The 23,995-nt window shown below is 38.0% G+C and overlaps 1 protein-coding gene across 1 annotated transcript; it reads left to right on the top strand.

Moving 5' to 3' along the window:
* The first annotated feature begins 1,619 nt into the window (after window positions 1–1,619).
* LOC134882203 (protein phosphatase 1 regulatory subunit 1A-like) lies at window positions 1,620–22,638 on the top strand. The gene is made up of 7 exons (XM_063909804.1): window positions 1,620–2,001; window positions 10,762–10,822; window positions 15,831–15,868; window positions 16,044–16,107; window positions 17,430–17,612; window positions 19,234–19,362; window positions 20,189–22,638. Exons 1-7 carry the CDS (start codon window positions 1,921–1,923, stop codon window positions 20,266–20,268), a joined length of 636 nt encoding a protein of 211 aa, XP_063765874.1. The 5' UTR covers window positions 1,620–1,920; the 3' UTR covers window positions 20,269–22,638.
* Window positions 22,639–23,995: the final 1,357 nt, after the last annotated feature.

Raw genomic sequence — 23,995 nt, 5'->3', positions numbered from 1 at the left:
CCTTAACCAATCTTTTGAAGACTAGATGCGTGGCTGTGGGCTGTTTTCTTTGAAGTTTGCTCAACCACAGACACAAACACTGTGCTGCTACTAAGAGATAACACTGACTGTACAATTTACTAATGTTTTTACTTCAGGAAAGAGGTTGTATGGGAGAACAAGCAGCCAGCTGTTGTGAGCTCTCTGTCTCTCACACATACAGAGCATGTGATCCTTTATTCACACACATCTCTGCTTGAAAGACAAACACACAATTCAGGAAAATCTTCTAAACTGATACATTTTTACTCTCACTCCTTCCTTGAAAAGCTTGAAAAAAAACCCTGTGATGGTGTATTTGAAGTTCTAGCAGAGCACCATAATGGTTGAGTCAAAAAAAGAAAAAGGAAAAAGGATTCTGATGTTGTCTTCATTTATTCATACATGGATATAGAGGAAGGGATTTATCCAGGTCAGACGATGAAAATATTCTCCTTTTTATTCCATCTTACTGTAGGCTTCTTATTACATCCAGTTACTTTCACTGAGGAGATATAGGCAAAAAAAGTCGACTTGACTCACAATACACTCATTTAAAGTCGCCCTGTGGCCTTGTGTTGTTCTGTGCCATATGGCCACACTGTGCTGGGTTTGATTCCAGCTGGGGATCTTTTGTTGTTTGGAGAAACACCCCCCTTCTTCTCTGGCTCTTTCTCATATTTCCTGTCTATCTCAACTGGCAAAATATCCTATATACAAATGTATGTCGCATATACAGTCAGAGCACAGTACTTAGTGGTCTTACCAGTCAGTCAGTGTCAGCACAAAACTGCTAAGATCTGTTCATCAGTTTCCAAAATGAGCTTTACTTTTTTAAATGAATGACATTGAATTAAAGTTTGATTCTTAAAATGATTGAAATATGGAATTCAGGTTAAAATTGATCGGATATGTTTGCTAACAAAATTATAATTCTAGGGATGTAATTTTCTGTTTTTTTTCAGATTAACCCCTCAGTATGAATTGAATATCTGATACTTACAGCAGCCATATGTCTCTTGGCTGGTGTCATGTATCAGTGCCCAGCAGATGTGTGATGTAGGAACACTCAATCAATACAGATTGTGCTCACCATGCTGCAGCGAGGACAAGCTTGGTCAGATATATAACAAAGCTAAGATGATAATTTCACAGCTATATTAGCTTTACAGTTTGTGCTCAAAATGTATACTTCAACACAACATACGAAATGCCAACGTGTTGACTGTGACGTACAGATACAATTTGAAATATGTAGGTACATAACCTAAGTGTGGAAGACTGAGAGAACCTCTTACTGTTTATTACACAATGTGTAGGAAGCAGATTTTAAAAACACTTTCTCTTAAAGCAGAGGCTGGATCAGGCATCTTTTCCTACCCATCTAATAGAAAGAGAAAGAGAGAGAAATAGAATATGTGTTTTTCATCGTCTCTCTCCCGTCTGTGCAGTGGGTGCTGCAGAACAGCCCTGATTTCAGACATCCAATACAGAGAGAAGGAAATGTGAACAGAGGGTGGGACTTGCTAGAAAGGGAGTCAGGCTCAGCAAATGAGAGCGAAGGAGAGGTGTTTCAGCCCAGAATGCCCTTGCCTCAGCGCTGACAGCTAGGGGAGACAGAGAGGAAGAAGAGTGAAGCCGGGATAGAGACACCAGCAGGTGCAGAGGATAGAAACAAACAGGGATACAAATAAAAAGATAGGAAATCAGGGAAAAGTGAGTTAAATTATAAAAGTGAGGAAAATAGTCAGACAGAAAATATACTACCATCTTAGTTTTTTATAAGCTGGAGCCCACTTATTTTCTGCCACCCTCAGTGAGCTATTACCCTCATTCACTCGTACGGATTCTGCCTCCCTCCTCTTCTTCATCCAGTCATCCTCTTTGACAGTCAGAGCCACCATGGACACAGGGAGCCCCAGAAAGATACAGTTCACCGTTCCCCTTCTGGACACACACCTGGACCCAGAGGCAGCAGAACAGGTGAGGGGGAGAAAGTGGAGGATGGTTTAGTTGAGGGGGACCTTTAAAGGTTTCTTTAATGTGTCAGTGGCTTGATATGAGTTTTAGCAAGACCATTGTGGAAAGAATAGAAAATAAATCAGAGTTTGTGTTTGTGCTTGTCACAAAAACAGAGAAACATTTATTCCAGCCATCAAAGCAAGGGCTGCAGTAATAACTGAGCAACTCAGCTGGTAGAAAAAGCGCAGTGTGCTGTGTCCACAACGCATGATGACAAATTGCCACTTTGAAGAACCACAATTTCAGCTTCCTATTACTCTCTTAAACATAATTAGCCAGCTGTGTCTTTTGAATACAACGCTAAAGTATTCATGATTAATTTAGGATTGATTTTTCCAGTTCCTCTCACAGCGTAGCAGGTTCTTAGAGACACAGTATGTCAGCAGTGATAAAAAGGGGTGTTGCAGTGAATGGATCCCCCTGGAATTTTTGTTTTGGTTTTACTGACTGGCTGCACGCACTGTACAGCAGTGAGATGTTGACAATACTTGCTAACAGATAAACTTGCTCAAAATCTGCTTTCAGCAGCATTGAATTCATTTCATCACATCAATCTCAAATGGATCTAAATAATAAATTGAAACTACGTGACATGGCTGACTTCGAATGACATTCCACTGGAGGAAGTCTGAAAAGATGGAAAGATATTCAATTGTTTTAAAATCCTAAAAACTCAACATCACTTAAGGATACGAAACAAAATAACTCTTATTACTGACTAAAAACACATGGGTGCAACTCATGTGTCTTAAAATAATGCAGTTAATAGTTGTGTCCCATTTTCTTGTTTTTTTTATAAATATAACATAGGCAGGTCATTAATAACAAATGGTAGTATCTCTCTATTTCTGCAGGGCACTCTTTTCCCAACTGTGACTGTAAGAAAGGAGATGTTAGGAAGACTGCATTTAGCATATGTGTGTATGTGAGTTTAATCTTGAGGAAATTTTACTGGATGGTTTGGGATAAAAGGCTCAGTTAGAGTTAGAGCTAATAAGTATTATTAGTATATTATTATACCTTAGTGAGGCTCAGATAAGAGGAACTCAATGGGAACACTGTTTGAATCCTCCATAATGCCTTTCTCTCCATAAAAATTGGACTTCATCTGGAATTGTAATAACTTCCACTCAAATCGAAAGGAGAACGAGGATAATGTAACATTTTTACATTCTTTCTTGTGGTTTGCAATCTTTAAGTGTGAAAGGAAGTGATGTTATTTAATCTTTTGTTAGAGTTGATACTTTTTACATTTTCCCGGTAATATCAAACTAACTTTGCGTTGCTAGATTTGTCATGGCAGAAAATAATACTGACAATGATCAGCAGAAAACAAGGTCAAAGTAAAAACAATTGAACTTTGAGAGCACTCCCTTCTCATATGTTTGATTGATACTAAAACTTTAGATGATTATATTACTTTGAAATTTAATCATCCATCATTTTGGAAATACATTTTTCAACTCTATATTAACATTATATCTTGATCTATTTCTTAAGATTTAAAATGTCCTTTGAGTCCTCTATCTATTACTTTCTGCACAGCGTTTATCTATCATTTACTGCTCTCAACAACTCTACAATGAAACCATTAAAGTGTTTAATGGAAATTCTTGCAATGAACTGGTCAAACAGTTGTCCTTCTGAGTCTTTAATCATCTTTTGCAAAACAGGCACAAAGCAAACAGAAAGCAATGTCTCTGCAGCCGAGTTCAACTACTCAGACTGAAGAGCCTGCTTTCATACAGTTTCAATGAATACATGCTTAGTCATGAGAAAACTGACCCATGACTCTGCCAAAGGACAAAAGACCCAGGACCATCTACCTTAGGGACGAGATCTCAGCTAAATAGATCTGCTTTCTGTTGGCATGGCTTACAGATTCATATTAGTCATATAACATTCTGTTCTTTGGTAATCATCATTTCTTATACAATTGCAGGCCACAAACACCAGTTTCTCCTAACAATCCCACAATGCAATGATCCACATTTCTTCACGGTAGCAAAAACTACCGATGATCAACTGTCAGTGATGATGATATAAACGTAGAAGAGGATGAGAATCTGTAGAGCGATTTGTAGATAGCATTTCCTGTCTCTACGGTAACAACAGGCATCGCCAAATCCTCCAGGTCTGAAATCTTCAGGATTTAATAAATCTGCCAGCAGTTGAGTGTGATGCGTCTATGGTGTGATTATCCAGGCTTGAAACCCATTGGTTTGTTTTAGTGTGGAAGTAAGAAACATTATCACTTGTTTTATTGGTCTACTGATGTTTGAAACACTCTGTCTGTTGATTGGTGCCTGTGGTACATTTATAAAAAGTGTGTTTGTCTAATTATGTTTGTGTGTTTGAGTCTACATTCTTGCAGTGCATTTGTCTTTCCCTCTCTGTACATGAGCCTGACAGATACAGATGTAATTAAAGATGCTCTGGTCTCCCTGTCTGTACCGTTTGTGTCTGCTTGTCAGGGAGTTGGTGTCCTCTGTCTGTATTTATTTGGCCACTGTTCTGCTCCCAGGTGGCAGCCATTCAATATAGGCTCTTAAACACCTCCAGCTTGCTGTTTACTTTAAACTCTTCTTCACCAGCCGACACATCCTCTTTTAGCTCCACAATAAATTCACTTTACCTCTTCTGCAAAGACTCAAGATTGTTCTTATTTCTCTGCTGTAGTTAGCAGGACGATGGCTTGGCTGAGTGCTATTGAGACTGTAGACTTTAGTTAAAAACCTGGGTGGCCTGAGTCTGCATGGCATGCAGGTGCCTAAGTAGCTGTATGTGATAGAGACAGCCAAACAGCAAAAAGGTCAGATATAAAGAAAAGAAAAAATGTGTTTGTGCTTTTCTTTGTGTTTGCGAGCACACTTATGAATGTCACGCCAGGGGATTTCACCCATGGTTCAGTAATCTCTGCAACCTGACCCCTCCTGACATGGTGAATCAGTCTCCGTTGAGAACTGCACGTCAGTCAGAACAGCTTTCCTGAGGTCGGACCCTCACAACAACACCACACACTCATCCTCTTATCCGCAGATAGTTACAGTGTCTGCCACCCTTATCATAACCTTACATTGGAGCTCAATGTGTTCCTACGAGCACACACTGACTGTACCGGATAGGCCAAGACCTGATGGTGACCGAGGATAGTAGTATCCAGATTATTTTTGGGAAGTTAATCAAATATTATTTTTGGTAGAAGGAGTATCAATTGCTGGGAACAGGCTGTTTGACTACTTGATGGGAAATGTAGGAAATATAACTTTGCTTTATGAATAACAATATCTTTAGACAGGGAGCTGGATCCAGGAGCTTTGCTCAGCTTACAGGTACAGTGGAAATTGGGACAGCAGCAGACTGTCGGCAGACTCATATCGGAGAAAGGACTCCTTATTGTACAGATTTAGATTAAGGTATAACATGACAATTGAGGTGCTTTACAAGTGCTGGTTGGCAGATATTATTATCCTTCATCAGAGCAAGCAAGCTAGCCATTGTTTCCCAGCTTCCAGTCTTTATGTGAATCTATCCTACAATCTTATGGATCAAGTTTTAATAATAAACCAATAGATGAAAGCTTTGTATTTGATGTTCTCAGCTAACTCTCTGCAAAGAATATTTGAAGCTCATGTCTCAAAACCTTCACAATAGAGGCCAATAAACACTGGAAAAACCTGAATATGCTGAACTATTGGTAGCCTTGAATTTAACAGGCAAAATGTTTATGAGAGTTGTACTGATCTTCTTGCATTACTGTTGACAACAAAGTCAAAACAATTTCTTTATCATGTCTTCATTTAATTCAGCGTAAACACAATAATGATTTCATGATAAACAGACTGAGGCAACAGTTAGGTTAGTCATCTGTTGTGTTACATTAATGTGTGTATAACATAATAAACACAGTTGGATTACACTCAATTGTCAATTGAGTGGAAATGTTGGTCACAGAAAGAAAGAACATCAAACCATCTCCCACAACAACAGACTGTAGATTTGTAATTACATTGCCCCGGTTTTAAGTTGGAGTGCCCTTGCCTGTGAAAATATATTCATAGACAAAGGCAGTATAGTGCTTGTTGAGATGAGGAATCGTGACATTTTCAGGTGATGTTCCTTTGTTACAGACGTTTCAGGGTTTACAATGTCCTCCCTGATATTCCCTATGCTGATGTTTCAGATCAACTATGTCCTTGACTGAGAACATAACAATTACTCTGTAGCCTCAGGAGGGACATTTTCCAAGAAGACCTTACTTATTATGCAGTACATTCTAGTTATTATCACACCATGCATATCTCTGACACATTATGGCAACCAAGACCTTTTAAACTAAAATATATGGTTTTAAGAAGAAGATATATTAATAACTGCTTTAAAGAAGTGCTCTGCTACACTGATCTTTTTTGTATTTAGGGAATTTAAAACTCAAGCAACTTTGTTCAAACTTCTGTTTCTCCTTTTGTTACTCAAGTACATGCACTTGAACAGGTTAACAGGCCTGTGCAGATAACTTTCAGGCTGCATCAATGGAAACATAATATTAATCCCTGATTGAAAACCGATTTTCTTTTGTGAAATGCTGCCACTTGCCTTTGTAGTCGTCATGAATAATCAATTTGTACAGAGATTAAATTAAAGCTTGTGCAATGCCACTTGACTCTGCTCCCCTAATGTAGCTGGTAGTATGATATTTATTGAGAGACAATGATAAGAGGGTTGTTCCAGGAAGGGAAGACAAAGTATTCGTAGAAAATGATGGGGAGAAAGAGGACCGAAAAACAGAAAAAATAAAGTGGATGTTGGTGATCTTCAATGTCGTATGAAAAACAATGAATTCCGTCTAATCGAAACCGTTCAGCCAAATAAGACCAGCGTTGGAGAAAGTCCGAGAGATTTACTTGGCTGAGCACAGTTTTAAGCCTGAACAATTCAAAGATCATATTTCCGAAGACAGAATTAGAAATCACATGGATATTTGTCAGTGCATTGAAGTGAGTCTCTGACAGCTCTGTACTGCCTCAGCCCATCCGCTGACTGGTGCAAGACACATCGTTATAGTGAAGGTCACAGGGCAACACTAATAGCACAAGTATAACGAAACTACCGCTGATTTTTCTCAAAGAAGAAGGGTTATATTAGAAGGGAAAGAGGCTTTTTTCAAACTCTTTTACCTCCCTTAGCTTTAGGCTTGGTTACCCGATGTTAAGAAAATTGGAAAAAATGATAAATCTGCTTCAAGCCATGAAGCCTGAACAGCTGTAGCTCAAGCAACATTGCTAATTAGCTTCACCCGGAATCTAAATGTTAAGGATAGTTGGCATTCAGTAGAAAGAAAAACGTTATTATAAATGTCCCGACTGGGACAGCAAGTTCATATTCTTTGGAGGCTGCTGCTGCTGTACATCCTGGCCTTAAACACACACTTTACATTGTTTTTTCCAGCTTCAGCATCAGCATATAGTTAATTGCTCATACAAGAAGTGCTTACAATCCTGATTTCAAAATTAGCCCGGTTTCAAAAGTGTACTACAGAAGATGAAACATATGTTTTTCTTGGGTCTAAGAGACTCCAGCAAGTATGGGAAAATGCAAAGCTTGTTCATATGCTGTGTATATGTGATTAGTGTTGACAGTAGTATTTAAAGTTCCCTGAAAGTTTCACCCCCAAAAATATTTTAAATAAATGTATTATAAAGCAAACTGTATTTTTATAAGAGTTTTTTTTGTACAGACTGCTTTGGGGTTTGTGGGGCCCTAAACAAGCAAGGGGTAAAGGCAATGTCAACCAAGCACAAGTGTTAAATATGAAACAGACTTTGACTCCCGCCTGACTTGACCTATATTTCCTGCCAAGGGCATTTTGTCTGCTGCCCCACACATGAATATCAGGCATGCTCTCCCTGCCCACCCATCACTTTTGAAGGCTGTTTTTGTTCGTTGTTGCGATAAGTGACGGAAGTGCATTTTAAACGGACAGTGGGTTGAAAGGCAGGCATGGTGTTTGAGGGGTGGGCCTGTCCAGTTAGCGGTGGTATTTGTGTGAGGGAGGATCACCGAGTTTGCTCTGCTACTAGCTGAGTAGAATAACAATGAGTCCAGGCATAATCAGTTGTACACAGCCTCAGTTGTACACAGCCTCGCTCTGCTTTGATTTGACAGCTGTGAAGTTTGATCTTGGCCGATGACAAAGATTTAAGATTGATTGAAAACAGTTTTGAAGTTATTGAAACTGCAAAATGTTTATGTTAAAATAATTTGATTTGTAAAAGATACTTGAAGCTCTATAAATAATCAGGGCTATAGATTTTAGTGTGTTGCATTCAGGTGTACAGTATGCTACTTCTTCAATTACAATGTTATGCAAAGGTAACTCGAGTCATTACTTGGGGTTGTATCTTGTTTCCCCAGTAACATAATGTAACTGTATAGGAAATATGGTGCCCTCTGTTTAAATAAATAGTTACACTCAAACATGTACACAGTAAAAAGGACAGTGGTGTTAATGTAGTACCTCAACTTGGTTTCAACATTCCTTTCTAAATATTGTGCATAGCTGAATCTTATGTATGTGACATAATTGTTTTTTTTTTGGCCCAGTTGCCACCAATTTGCTGGGGATGTATTTGCATTTACACTGTCTGTAGGAATACGCAGATGCAAATGCAGCTTGAGAAATTGAGAATTGGATTTACCTCCAATAAAATGTTGTGCAAGGAGAAACCTCCCTATGTTTATGTCGACAAAAACACAGACCTATTCCGAGAGATATTAACAATAGCATCGGATACAGAAAGTGCCACAAGAGGACCCTGAATAGTTGACATGCATCCCTCGGATAAGTCTAAAAAGCTGTAAAACATCTCTGCCTGCCTGGTCAGAAAAGAAAAGTCACTCAATGCCTCTTCTTGTTCACACTTCCTTCCTGTACTCTACATCTGTGATTTAAAAGATAATGAAGATAAAGCCTCTTATGATCTGAATACGCAATAAGGCTGTGCATTTGAAACACTGACTGCTGATTTTTACATTCCTCATGCAGAGTCTAATGTTATGTTTTCTGCGTTTTAGGTTTCCTCACACATTTTGTTGAGCAAAGCACAGCCTCAAAGTCAAACATGCACACTAGGTGATTCACCTCTTTCACTTTGTTTTTATATTCATCTTTAAATGTACCTGCCATTAAAGGACTCTTATCTATTTGCTTTCCAACTCACACAGTACAGCTCACATCTTTAGTTTATCATCTTGACAGAAAACAGTTTAGCTGATTTCAATTGTACCATGAAATACAATGTGATGCTGATCGGTGCAAGTGGAGGTTAAGCCATTTGGCTGACTACAGAAGACTACACAGCTTTTTAAGTGCACAAGCAGCATTTTGAAAAAGACGCATGGAGGACTGGACCAAGCATGCCAACAGGCATTAGTCAGCAAGTCTGTCAGCTATGTGTGAGGAGTGCATTAGTGTGTGTGTGTGTGTGTGTGTGTGTGTGTGTGTGTGTGTGTGTGTGTAATTGACTTTGTATTTAAATCTCTCTCTCTCTCTCTCTCTCTCTCTCTCTCTCTCTCTCTCTCTCTCTCTCTCTCTCTCTCTCTCTCTCTCTCTATATATATATATATATATATAGAGAGGGAGATTATATATATATATATATATATATATATATATCATAGCTTTTTAGGTTTATAGAGCAATTCAATTGAGAAGTAATCCCCTAATCCTAGATTCCTCTCCTCCCACAAAGTATTTGGTAGCACATTTTTAGAGAGATAGATGCAAAACGTATCTCATTTTGAATTTGTAGAACCACAAAACATATTTAAATGTCAAATTATCCATCAGCCCTGGGATACAAAATACTTTTTACGGAGATACTGTAAAGTAAAAATCTGAAAAATGCAGAATGTAGAAGAAAGTATTTTTTGATTACTTAACACATGTACTTGTTGTACTTTTGTGGAACAATGTATATCAATGGGAGTATTTTAGGACAATTCTTATAGCAAAAACCCGCAAGGACACCAACAGACTTTTTGGCCTATTCGCAATTCACATTATCACAGGTTATATCACTCTTGTTATTACATCTGCCTGGAGGGTTTCTAACAGCTCTACAGCAGGTTTGGACTCTCTTCTGCAGCACTTAGTGAAGTATGCATGTTCTTTCAGGTTTTATCCCAGAATAGTCCAAAGCTGCAACACTCCACTAGTCATGACCCATGATGCAAGTATAGGTGGTGCCAGGCTGCACTCATGAGCTCACTGTGAGATCCAGCCCTGCTCTCAACCAGCTCAGGCATCTTCAGAGGGAAGAAGACCCAATTATGGATCACAGTCTGTGTTATGGGCTGCCAGCATCATGAGAGAAAGTGGATGCTGAGCTGGTCATATGGCCAGTACTGAGGGAGCAGGGCTAGACTTTCACTGACTGGCTGAGCAAGAACATAGTGCATATTTCTTCACGTTTTGATTAGATTTGCTAATATCACCCATTACAGGTAAGCATTGGTGTGAAATTACAGCCTGGAAGTGCTTGAGATATTCATAATTTCACTTCAAACTTGAAGACTATACCAAAAGCTACTCAAGCAAAGTTATGCGATGAGTTTTGGTTCAAAAAGCTCAATAGTGTGATCTACTGTCATATCAGCAAACATCTGTGATAAGATTGTTTTTTTTCCCCCACTGAAAATCAAACTGTTCTACTTTTTCAGATCAGAAGACGCAGACCCACGCCTGCCACTTTAGTGGCATCCAGTGATCAATCATCACCTGGTAAGGCACACACGCATGCAAGCACACGCACATCCCCCTCAGTAAGGTCTTTATATTGATTTGCATTCTGTATCTCAGAGCTTGCCTTAAAAATATTTTCTAATTCTGTTCAATTAAAGCCTGAACCATATCTTTTTAATCAGAAATCATTCGCTTTGGATTTCCGTTCTCCGTTACTTGGCTACAATCTGAGGACATGGTCAATTTAAATCTACTGGTTAGCGAGCAGACAGAATACAACATTTAACATATATGCTTAACCAAAACCACACAACGACAAGTTAGCCACAATATGCTCCACAGTAGTTCAGCCATTTCTATTTCTTATTTTCTTGATACATAATCTGAAGTCTTTTATGCAGAAAAGGAACTCTCCTTCTGCATTAGAGCAACAAAAACAGCTGTGTGTGTGTGTGTGTGTGTGTGTGTGTGTGTGTGTGTGTGTGTAGGTGTGTGTGTGACATCTCACAGGATTTTAATGATCAAACACAACCGTGCCCCTCTCGAGATTTATCTTCTTTTATGAGTCATCCTGTGGTTCCCTGCTTCCCTCCCTGCTGCTGCGCTTTGCCATGCAAGTGTGTAATGTGACCCAAATTAATAGAAGATAAGCTGCTGAGATATGGTGTTGAGTGTTATTTTCCCAAGGTGAGAAAACAGATGGTCTTTTTTGTGACTAAATGAAAAGTTGAAGCATTCTTGAGAATATCAGCAAAGAAGGCATATTTCTATAACACACAGCACAAAACAACTGTCCTTCTAATTGGGTCTAGTTATTCCCTGTGATCTGTTTGCTTACAGTATGTCTCTGCATGTGAGTGTGACTACATGTGTCTGTGTAAGATTCAGTAATTGGACTCTGAGCATGTGTCTCACAGTCAACCTTGATCTCTGCATAAAAGTGCAGAGAAAACCCTCAACAATCCTGCCTGTTTAGTAGATCAGAGGCTAGAAGAGAGAAAAAAGAAAGTTACAGAAAGACTTACAGTAAGAGACATTAAGTACAGATCTATTTGAAGAAGTGAAGGAATTGGAGTGTAGAAGATTACAAGAAAAGAGGATGTTTTTTAAAAAAAGAGACAATTCTTCAAACTTTTGATTTGATTTCTTTAAAACAAACATCTTTTGTACATTTTCATTGTACAGTGCAACCGTAACAGTTTCCTGTCTGAAATTGATCCAAACAAATTGAATCTATTGTCCGATTATTTTGCCCAGCATCAGGATGGGGAGCAAAACATGTTTGCTAGAAGAAAGTTGTAAGACTTTTTTTTTTTTCGTTTACTGTCGCACTGAGCTGCATCTCGAGTGCGTCCTCAAAAAAGCAGTGCCAAGGAAATATTCTTAACAAGAATAAAAATAAATACAAAAAAATCAAACATCAAATCAGAAACAGAGACCGACCAGAGACAAGACCGTTGTGCGAGAGAGGAGGGGGATGGGGAGGAAGAGATATGAAGATGATGAGGGAGATGAGCTGTGCTGGCGCAGTAATGGTGTGCTCCACATGAGACAGAGCCCTGCATTATTTAATGCTCTGCGATTGCTCTGTCCTGTGCACTGTGAACTCTTATAGCATGCAACAGAGGTACAGGCAACTTACAGTATTAGCAGGCTGTGTGCTAAATAATGAGGACTCATAAATTGTTAGTTGGTTTGATTTGATCTTCCTTAAAGAGGATCCAGTTCTTCAAGATAAACAATCACTATTTAAAAAGGTATTATAATGCATACAACCTGAAACAACGACTAGCCTCTAATTTGGTATTTTGCATTTCCTGATGAGCAGCAGCAGTGCACCACACGGGGAAAACTACTAATGGCACAGAAAACGATCACGTTAAGTTGTGCTCTTACAGTGAGATGCTTCATCTCTAAAGGCACCAGCAGCAGCAGCTCTCTAGGGGAGCGACTGCTACCATCTGAAAAAATGTGGCATATGTATAACCCCCCATAAAGAATTTAATTAGATGTTACATTATTGCAAGTAGCGCGAACATTTGGCATTGATAAATGTAGGAAAAGAGCCATGTATGTTGAAAGTGTTTATTTTCAAACATATCCTGCACTGTTTATATCAGATTTTCTTCTGCCATTCAAACTGTTGTCTCATCCATCTATATCTTTAAGTTACTTCAATGAACATGTGCAAGAGGACATGGAAGTCTGAGATTTGTTTGTCTTCATGTAATTTATAATCTTAAACAGTCAGAAATCATGTTTTTCCATTAAATTAAGCTTTTTTTTGTCAATAATATGCCTGCACTGTTGAAGCAGAAGAAGCAGCTGCAGCTTGTCAGCTTGTTACAATAACAGGAACTAACATGATTAGCATTTGTAATTTCTTACTCTTGTTGAGGAGATGAGATGTGCGTTTAGAGATCTTGCTTCCTTAAACACAATGCTATGCAAAGGGCCAATTTCTTTGCCCTTTACATAGCAACAGTCAACAACATCAAAAGAGTAAAACCCCTTTTAAATGCAAGACTGCAGCACTGAAAATATAAATTGACACCAGCTTCAGGCAGCCACATTAGAGCGCCTTGGTGGAATGAGGAGTCAGAAGAGAGTCTCTGTTCTCATCTGGCTTTGTGTCAGACAGCCAGTCCGCTGGGAGTTGCGGTGATAGACTCATCACTGCTGGAACAGCCTCTTTTTTCTCATTCTGCATCACAGATGGGCTCGATAAACAAAGAAAACTATCAGGAAATCCACCGTGAAAGCCCAATTTTATGTTTGTTGACCTAAATTATATTACAAATATGTGTTGTCTACTACTACTCCTGTTGCTACTACTACTTTCAGTTGTTACAAAGTCTGTATTTTAAATGAAAGAACAGCTGCTCACTGTAATAAGAATGTATGTCCCTATCTGGAGTATAATAATTCAGTTCATTTTTAGGGTCAAAACACCTTATACTTTCAGCATAACACTCTCCTACATCTCTGCAGGAGTTCATTTGTTGGAGGTACTTAAACACCTCATAAACCTGCAGATAAAACTGCCACCATTACAAGAGGGGAACAGTTTTTATGTTTTTGTTATTCATACAAGAAGAAATACAAGAAAAATCTACAAAATGATTAGTTAACGATCTGTAAATGTCAAAAACAGATTAAAAGCAATGAAAAAACATATAACATACAATCTAGCTAGTGTAAAGCAGAATTATGCATATACTGGATACACTTGCATCTTTTCATATACAGTATAGTGAAACACGTGTGGCTCATTTTTCACGAAAAATGATTACATTTTTTTCATTTTTGTGTTGTTTTGTATTCTTTTAAACAATTAATTTCCATCATCATTCCATAAGTTCACCCCATTTAGTGTAATATTTCTTTAACACATTTTAAAATAAATATCTTTTTGCAAATACCTAACCTCGAGAGTCCAAATGGTTTGTTTTCCCTTTTTGCGAGAAAGTTATATTTGGCAGCTGGTGTCGAATACCAGATAATAAGACTTAAACTTCAGTCTGTCACTTGAAGGATAGTCTAATAATGGCCTATTTCCCTGGATTGATTTGAACCAAGATCCATAATGGTTGTATGAACTCCCGGGAGATCCTGAAATAAGATTCAGTTTCAAGCACTGTTGTAAACACCGACCGTGTAGAGATGAATCCCTTTTGAAATGAACAACTTTAGTTTAAGAGTTTTATATACCACTGGGTTTGTGTTTGGTGCAGAGAGAGAGAGAGAGAGAGGGAGAGAGAGAGAGAGAGAGAGAGCGAGAGAAAGAGAGAGAGAGAGAGAGAGAGAGAGAGAGAGAGTGCTGAATAAAGAGACAAGCACATCACTGGCATTTCGAACAGCCTTGCGCGTACTTTTAAGTAGAAATAATATATACACACACACACACACACACACACACACACACACACACACACACACACACACACACACACACACACACACACACACACACACACACAGTGCCTTCCTAGTGCCTGGGGATGCATAGGTTGCCAAGCAACACGGTTGTGTCCTAGAAAAAGTTATGAAGCTGAAAAGGCAGAGTTGGCTGCAGGTTTAACACATCACTACTGATCACGGTTAATGGTTTCACTGTGTCCCAGTGAACTGTTTTTATGTTTCTATTTCAGTCCTCTCATAAAGTTAACACAGAGTCCTGTTTCACATATCGACTACCGATGATAAATCTTTATCCAGTGGGAGTCACATTAGATTTCCGTAGGTGTAGTATCATGTGGGAGTTTCATTCTACAACTGAAAAACAACATGACTGCTTTAACTGCTGTACACGAAGTTGCCATGCAGTTTATGAGGTTAACCTATAGTTAAAACGAATGCAGACATTCTGCCCAATAACTGTATTGCAATAGACAGAGATGAGTTTTTTTAGCCTACCCTCACTGATATAAATATGCCGGCTGAAATAATAGAAACTAACTGTATAACATGACATGAATATACCGTACAATTAATAGCAGGCATATTGTTTTTGTTTTAGTCAGATGTACCTACAGTAAACACTGCCAACTGCCTGTAAATCAACTAAGCTTCAGACTGTATTTCAGTATTCTACACACTTACTTCCCTTAGAGAGTTTTGGATAAACACTGTATTAACGTTTATCAATCATCAGCAGATGGCTGCATGGGGGGGCTATTTTAAAAAGTTGAGTTGATTAGCATCCTCTTTGTTTACAAAAATGTGCAAGTTGTCACTCATCTAAGAGCTGAGTATGAACAAAAATAAATAATTCTGCCCACCATGCTTGATAAGATATGAGCAAACACTTAGTCCATGGCTTGCAGTGTGTCTGAAAAACCATCTGGCCAGAGGTCACCTTATATCCGCTCTCTGGAGACACAGCAACCCTGCAGCTACACTGACATACTGAAGAGGTCAATTGTGCTAATATTCACATTATCAAGCCTGCACAACGTCAACCTGTTTATTCAGTTTTTGCTTTAAATCCCCTATTTTTTGTGTTTTATTGTGTTAAGTACTTAACAGATTGTTTGCTTTCTTGCAGAAATCGATGAAGATCGTCTCCCAAACCAGTTGTACAAGGTAATCTAATTCATGCTCCATGAGGTTCAATTTTAGTGGAATAAGGTTACAGAGACATAATTATGGGGGATCCTTTTTTTCCCGTCTTTTTAAATTTAATTCACTGTGTATTGAAATAATCTTCCTCATCTTAGTGCTCTTTGTCCAGCTGATATGAAACATTGATGTTTTACAGGCAGCCTTGCTGAACTCCCCTCGACAACGGAGGAAAGGGCAAAAGGGAAACCCTACGATGAAAGGTAGAGTCGTTTAGCTTTATGTGTGACATTTTATGTGTTTAATGTCAATAAATAGAAACCTGGTTAGAAAACAGTGCTGATGATTAAGGCAGCTGTCAATATTCAGATTAGTTTTGTACTCAATTAAAACCTAAGTATGTCAAACTGAGCGTATGTTCAAATGTAAAAATGAAACTTGCAAGAGGCATCTTAAATAAAAAATGATGAATCAAAATTATACAGTACAACAAGTCGGAGAAGCATCAATAAATATACAGTGGATGGGAAACTAGACAACTAGAAATAAATAAAACAAAAGTGATATCTACTGAAGTGTCATTCGTATTTTAATAAAAGAATTGTATAAATGCCAACCTATCTTTTAATGGGATAAAGCTAGTATGTCCAATAAGAGTCTAAGGTGTCAGATGTCAGGAAATGTTTACTTATTAAGAAAAGCAAAGCTAATCATGGGAGTCTGATTTATAGTGTCCTATTTCTACCCAAAGCCAATTAGAGCTTCCCATGCCTCAGAAAGGACTCATTATCCCCTATTGCCTAACAAGAAAATGTTCATGTCTTTAGCTACAAAAGGGGGCCTGTGAGAGATTAGGGCATTTGATACCCTACCCACCTAAAGCAAACCTGAAGTGCAAACTAAAGGAAAGCATACAGCTGAAGAAGTATGTTTAACTACAGAAAGAAAATCTGTAGGCCGTTTGCAAATATCATCTTCAGCATCGATTTCCAATTAAGTACAATTTATGTACATTTATGCAGAACTGCAGAAAAATAAGTTCCAACAAACAGATTCAAGGGAACAATTCAGAAACTTGAGGCACTAAGATGTGAATTCATTTATTATTTAACAGCTAAACAGCTCCAAGTGTGATGAGTCACTTCTTAGAGGGAATCGGGACGATAATCACTTCGCTTTAGTTTCTCGCTATAGGGAGATGAACATGTATACAACTGTGAATGAATGAGGTATAAGAATGCAATTAAACTAATTAACTCCCAACTCTGATGTATCTTCCCGGAAAACAGCTGGGTGTTATTTAAACGTTGCTGGTTTATTCAAATTCTTAACATAAAAGAACTTATTTGAACACTGTTCATACCCCTGTCTATTCCATTGGTTCCCTTCCGCTTGCTCCAGTTTCCTGTCTCGCTCCTTCTACTTCTACAAACATTTCCCAAATGATTTGGTGATTTTCACTTTCAGTTTCCACAATTTCTTCCATAATCTCCTTTACCCTTTCATCTTCCCCTCTCCTTCCTGTATCCTGTAGTTTTTCTTTCCTGATCTCTCACCTCTCTTTTCTCCACCTTTCTCCTCCCAGAGCTGCAGTTCATGGTGGAGCACCACCTGTACAGGCAGCAGCAGGGAGGGGGGGACGAGTGCTCCTCAGAGAGCTGCCTGTCAGATCGGCCCAGCCCCGATTCATTTCCCCCCGGGGAGGAGCTCCCACACGATGATGAGGCCACTGCAGAGGCCTTTGAGAAACTGCGCTGCCAAATGGAGGGTATGTTTGGAGACTGTGAAGAAGAGGATTTTAAGTGCAACTGCCTACTCAGCAACAAATCTCCTTGAAAAATCCAATAATGACTTACTCTCAAAAGACACTGCAACTTTTAGTATACACTTAGCTGGGTTAGAATAAATTCTTCCAATACAACAATTTAAAAATACCACATTACAAGTCCTTTAAAAATAAGCCTACAAGAAAAGGTGTTAAAAGATGGACATAACAGGACGTTGCTAAGGTGCGGTACAATGAGAAGAGAGCAGATTGAAGGACAAGGAAAGAGGGAGAAAAAGCTCAGGGGATTAAATAAAGTTAAAGAGATGAAGCAAAATACAGATTATACATTTTAAGAAAGGTTATACAATTGTGAGGAAAATGGAAACAGCAGAGTAATGCAGAACATTAAAGCAGGTAAAGGGAAAATGGCTGGAAGGGAAGTATGCAAATGAAGGATTGTGTTATGGGAGAAGAAGGAGAATTAAAAGAAGTGAAACAAAGGGGTTGGGGGAAAGGGGATATGGAAAGGAAATATGCTTATTCGCTTTCTGGCAGAACATTGGATCAACTTTTGCATGCTAAATCATGAAGAAGACATTATTACCGGTATCAGAAACGATTACAAGAAAAATCCACCCAACAACCTAAAACGCTCACATTTGAAGGGTTTTTAAGCTTGTTTTGTTCATAAATAAATAATTGTTATAATTACAATGCCAGCTTTTAAAAAACTTTTATGTGCATGTCTGATATTTCAATAATTTTTGTGTGGATAAAGAAGTAACTTTCTTTTATTAAGTGAGTATCAGAATGAATTTATTTTGTTTTGCAAGCTATTCAACCTATCCCCCCCCCCCCCCCTTTTATGCTTATGCTAAGCTAAGCTGATCGATTGCAGTTCATTTTTAGCATGCAGACATACGAAGGATATCAAAGCTCTCATCTAACTCTCAGCAAGAAGGTGAATAATTCCTTTAATGATTACACTAAGATGGTTCAAAGGGCTGTCTTGGCAGAAACTGTCTTTTCTCTTTGCCAAACACTTTAACAGCTGATGGGGAAAAAAAGGGCATCAGCTTTTTTAGCTTGGGCCAAATAATTCACTTTAACGGCAGGTGAGTGGTGGTCAGAGAGGACAGCAACTACTGCACACACATTCAGTAATTACCCAGCACTAATGCATCACGAGGGCTGTCTTTCTGGTGTGCAAAGATAATTTGTGTTAATGTTATTATCTATTTTTATTTTAAGTCACAGGGACACACAGCAACAACAACCAAAAACTCCATATAACAAGAGAACTAGGTTTTTTATGGGTTGCTTCATATTGTAGGTGCTAATTGGTTCGCTGCACAGATAAAGGAGCAAAGGAGATGCTAGGGGAAACAAATTGATTACCATTAACACTAGTCTATTTGAGTGGTGGTTTGACTTAGAGACCAGCCTTTTAAATTCACTCCGCATAATTAAAAAACAAATGCAAATGAAAAGGCAGTGAAGTTCTTTACTTTCACTTTATTTAAGAGAAATATTGGAGTATTCTATCACACATCAGTATGATGGAAAGTAAACCAATCTTTCTTCACCTTCGAGATGTCCTGTACTTGTATAACCCCTGTAGAGTTCTCGAGGGAAAGTCTATCAGAAGCTGCCGGTGGACTCGAGTGCCCCCACTCCAAGGAGAAGGAGGATTGTTCCAGCCTTGCCAACGTAGCAGATCCCTCATCACAACACAATAACGTGCAAGCAGGTAGAGTCTTAAGAGCCACGTTTACACAGGAACAGTTTTCCCTCAGGGGACTCTTCATCATCCGTTCCCCAGGCAGGGTGTATATAGATATGTTAAACAGGTCAGCAGGCTTTGCTTGCAGTAATGTAATAAAAGTTATCGACAAACATCTGTGAAGTGGCTTTGATCCACACTTCCACAAGCCCTGCTGTGGCTGAATTACCCCGGGAGGAAAAATGTGTTAGCGGGGCTGGTCTGAAACCGTGGGTTTTCTGTCATTACTGTAGATTTTGTTTGTTTGTTCCTTTACTTCTTCCTCTCGATATATGTGGCCAATAAACAGGTTTGTTATATAACAAATGAATGCCTAACACAGTGTAAAGTTAACAGAAATTGTTGTATATAAAGCACAGGCATAATTGTTGCCATAAATCTTGATTATAAATAATGGCAAACACACAAGTCACTCCATAAGATTGAACACACAATTTGAAGCAAAGATCTGTCCAAGTTAAGGGAAAGTTAAATGCCAAAATTCTACTGTAAAGTCAAAATAAATGATGTATAGTATATGTAATAGTAGTAGTAGTAGTAGTAGTAGTAGTAGTAGTAGTAGTAGTAGTAGTAGTAGTAGTAAAACGAACAGGAACAGAAAGTGTACTTTTATCATAAATTGGAGAAACTTACATCCCCACTGTAGGTACTAGTAAATGAATACTTTATATATATATATATATATATATATAGTAATTGTTTAGCCAAAGGATTTCAATAGATCCCCCAATGTCAGCCACTTGCCTTTCTCTTATTAGCCCCAAGTGTTTTATGTCTCTGTCTATTTTTGCAGACACAAAAGCAGCAGCATCCAGTGCGAATCAGCCAGCAGAGGAGAAGACAAAGAAATGCAGCCTTGAGAAAAACAAATAGAGCGGTCTTCTGCACAAAACAAAGCTGTTTTGTCTGCTAAGCCAGCCGACACAATGACAGAAGATTGCGTCTCCAGATCCACTCTAGATGCATCAGGGCATCCATGTTCCTCTACAGTCAGGCCTTAGTAACCACACCGAGAACAACAACAAAGGTTTCTAAAATTATTTTGTGTGAAATATTTAATTAAATTGTATTTATTTAGCTTCTCCTTCACTGAACTAAAACTAGCTTACTGTATCTAGTTAATCACAAAGAGAGACTTTTGTGATCTCAGTCCCACATTCAATTTCATTAACTATCACCACTTACATGCATCATGTCCCCTTTAACGTTCAAAGGCAACACATTTTCTGTTACAAATATTTTAGACAGTTCTTTATCATTACATATGCGCCATGATTCCTGCAATTATTGTTGCATTCAAAGCAATAAACATGTATTTATACCTCATAACTGGGACCGCAACCAAAACGTCAAAAATTCAAATGAAATGATTTAGTGAGGTTGAAGTGAGTGGTTTATAGGCAACAAATACTGTAGGTTGATTGACAGATTAATGAAAACATATTTACACATGTTCACAAATGTATTGGACATCTCCAAATACATTCTGAAAGTACATTGGAGTACAATTGCATGTTATTTTTCTGCTACAGCATGTAAAGCTGCAAAGATTAGTCAATGCATTGACTGACAGAAAATGTATGGGCAACTATTTTGATAATAGGGTATTGATTGATTTTTTGAAAGAATAAATGCAGACTGTTGGTCCAACAAAATAATACAATTTGAACTCTATTCATGAAGAGAATAAACATCAGAAACGTCAACCCTTGTAACCCTAACAGCATCACACATCTGCTTAGTTTCCTGTGCTTAACTTGAAAGGAGAACTTGATACTGTTGTATGAGTTTGTTGGAACACGGTTCGTTCATTCAACTTTTCAAGTAGATGGGGACTTTGTTTCAATACAGCCGATCAAATCTCATCATTTCAAATCATATTTGCATAAATCATTGTTTAAAAAAACATACAGCAACCTGCAACACAAAACAACCGCCCCTTACATTGAACAACATCTACCTTCCTGCAAAAACTCTCCTTAACATACATACGTGCATGTCTGAACCTAAACCAGCAGCTTGTTGAATGAGCGACCAAACAAACATTCACAGGGGAACAATGCACTGCCATCGCTAGTTTGGAGGTTAGCATGCTAATCAGCTGCTCTGCTGCAGCACATTAAACGGCATGTAAACTTACTTACTTGCGAGTTTCCTGTCAGATGTTGGTCCTTGCAATTCAGCCGGGGCGTTAATCCATCCATAGTTACTTTCAAACACCGCTGCCTACAAGTCTGCCCCTCAGATGTAGGCTAAGATGTGTTCATCACAGACACACGCTCCTTATAATGAGAGGTAAAAGAGTATGTGATATATTTCCTCCAAAGACCTTTCTTTCTCTTTAAAAACAAAACCCCAAACTATTAACTACAAGTCTAAAAAAATTAACTTGTTAACATTATTTCTGACTTCAAACATGAATAAATATATGTGATTTCCATTGGTTTTCCAAGGAGGACATACAGTAGCTACTGATAATAGGCCAATTTACATATTGCAATTTACCATGCCCGGTTACAGTAGCAAATACACTTTATACAAGACTTTTACCAGCAAGCTAGTTGTGAACTTCTAAAAGCTTCGATAGAGTGTTGAGTCTGCAGATTTGCTTACGATTTAGTTTGTTTTAACTTAACATCATCAGTGACCAAATTGTATCATCATATTTGACACTTTTTGGGGGAAATTAAATCCTCGTCATAAAACTCTATCCTGCATGGCACTGAATGTAGAGTGACTTTTTTTCGTGTACTATTGTTTTGTATGGGTAATAATTTCAAAAGTCAATCAAATTACCAGCATTCCTTTTTCTTATAGTTTTCTATGAAACAAGAACATTATAAAGTCACCACCATACATCATACATGTACTTCATCAGTTATTTTTAGCACATAGTGACATTATTATGTAGAATTTGTGACAATCCTTCCATAACATGGAACATAGAAACACGTAAAAGTAATGAAACAAAAACCGTTAACAAACAGTAAGCTAAAGCCACCCCAGAATGATCTTGGTATTGATCACAACAAACCAATGATCACAATGACTCAAAAAGATGGTAAAAACATTCCTGTGCAAGTTCTTTTCTTCTTCTGCGGTGTATTAACGGACCACATAATGTTCTTTTCTGTTTTTGAATGGTAATAATGTAATATGTAATTGTTCCAATTTTACTTGAAATGATTGATGATTACATCTGTAATCAAAATTTATTTGATACAATAAAATGTTTAAATTGGTGATTGGTTGTTTTTCTCTACTTATTTCGGTACAGTCCATGAATTTTGCATCCAGTCAAATTATAAGCATGTTTGAAAATCAGCATGATGTCTGCTGACAATGGTCCAAAGACCTAAACCATGATCATCTTTCTTATTAAAACACCAAAAGAGATATGTTCGATGAAAGTCCTCGAGAATTTTAAGTTACATTTTCAGTGTCTCACATCCTGGTCATGTGTTTTACATTGACTGTATCCTAAAAATAGACACTGACAATAAATAATTCAATGGCTCAGAGTTGGGAGTTAAAAACACATACATTTTTCATACACAGGGCTGGTTTTCACCAAAAATATTCATTACACTACTGAAAGGCAGGCTACATACAGTTTTTTCTTTTACAAGAGGATATGTTGTGTCCTGACAGTCAAAGGAAAAAGTTGCAGTTTTGTTTTAATATGAAATTGAAAGACACTGATCATATCTTCTAAATTGGCTAGGAAATAAAGGCTGTCACACATACGTACATTTTTGTTTGCTTTTCTAGTGAAATGCTGCATTCCTCATAGACAATATGGTACAAACTCAAAGTGACACTGTTGGTATGTTTCACTATTTTGCATTTATATAGCTAGAGGTCTTGGTGCAGGGGGTCAGGTGTGTGTATGTGGTGTACAATAAACAGAAGTATCACACCTGTGTCTTTATTCCTGGTTATTTTTATTCATTATACAGCCAGCCACACATGTGGCTTGATTTAGAACAGCTTCATCCTTCTGTACTGTCCTAAGAGGAAAAGAGCTGAAGATGCAATTGCAAACTGCCAAACTGCCAATCGTTAGGGAGCTGTGTTTGAAGCTGATCCCATAGGGCCACCCTGGAGTCACTTCACTTTGCTCTACAGCTCCTCCAGCTGGGAGAGCAGAGCACTGGAATCATAGCAGGGTCTTATCAAATACACTTTTATGTTGCATAATGGGAAGTATGAGATCAAGGCATTGGATGGATTTGGAACATTACCCATATAAGGGCTAAAAACGATTGATACATACTACATTTAGTTTGAAAAATCTTGATTTGTCCTTTGTAAGACCCCAGAAATAATATAAATGCGGTACAATATTTCTGGAAAGAGAATTTAAATGGCCAAATACATTTGCAATAAATTGTCCTTCTTAAGTTGTTTAGTTGTTCTAAAGTTACTGAAGTGTTGGAGCAACAGTAGTTAATAGTAGTAGTAATAATAGTTTTGGGAAGCCACTGAATGTACTGGTATTAATTTGGCAGACACGGAAAGGTAAAACAAATCAAAGACTTGATTATTTGACCTTGCAGTTGAACATTTAAAATGTTCTGAACAAAAACTAGGCACAAAA

Source organism: Eleginops maclovinus, chromosome 20 (assembly GCF_036324505.1).
Source record: "Eleginops maclovinus isolate JMC-PN-2008 ecotype Puerto Natales chromosome 20, JC_Emac_rtc_rv5, whole genome shotgun sequence".
Taxonomy (NCBI): Eukaryota; Metazoa; Chordata; class Actinopteri; order Perciformes; family Eleginopidae; genus Eleginops; species Eleginops maclovinus.
Note: the sequence above shows the minus strand (reverse complement) of the source record. Positions and strands in the feature narration are given on the sequence as shown.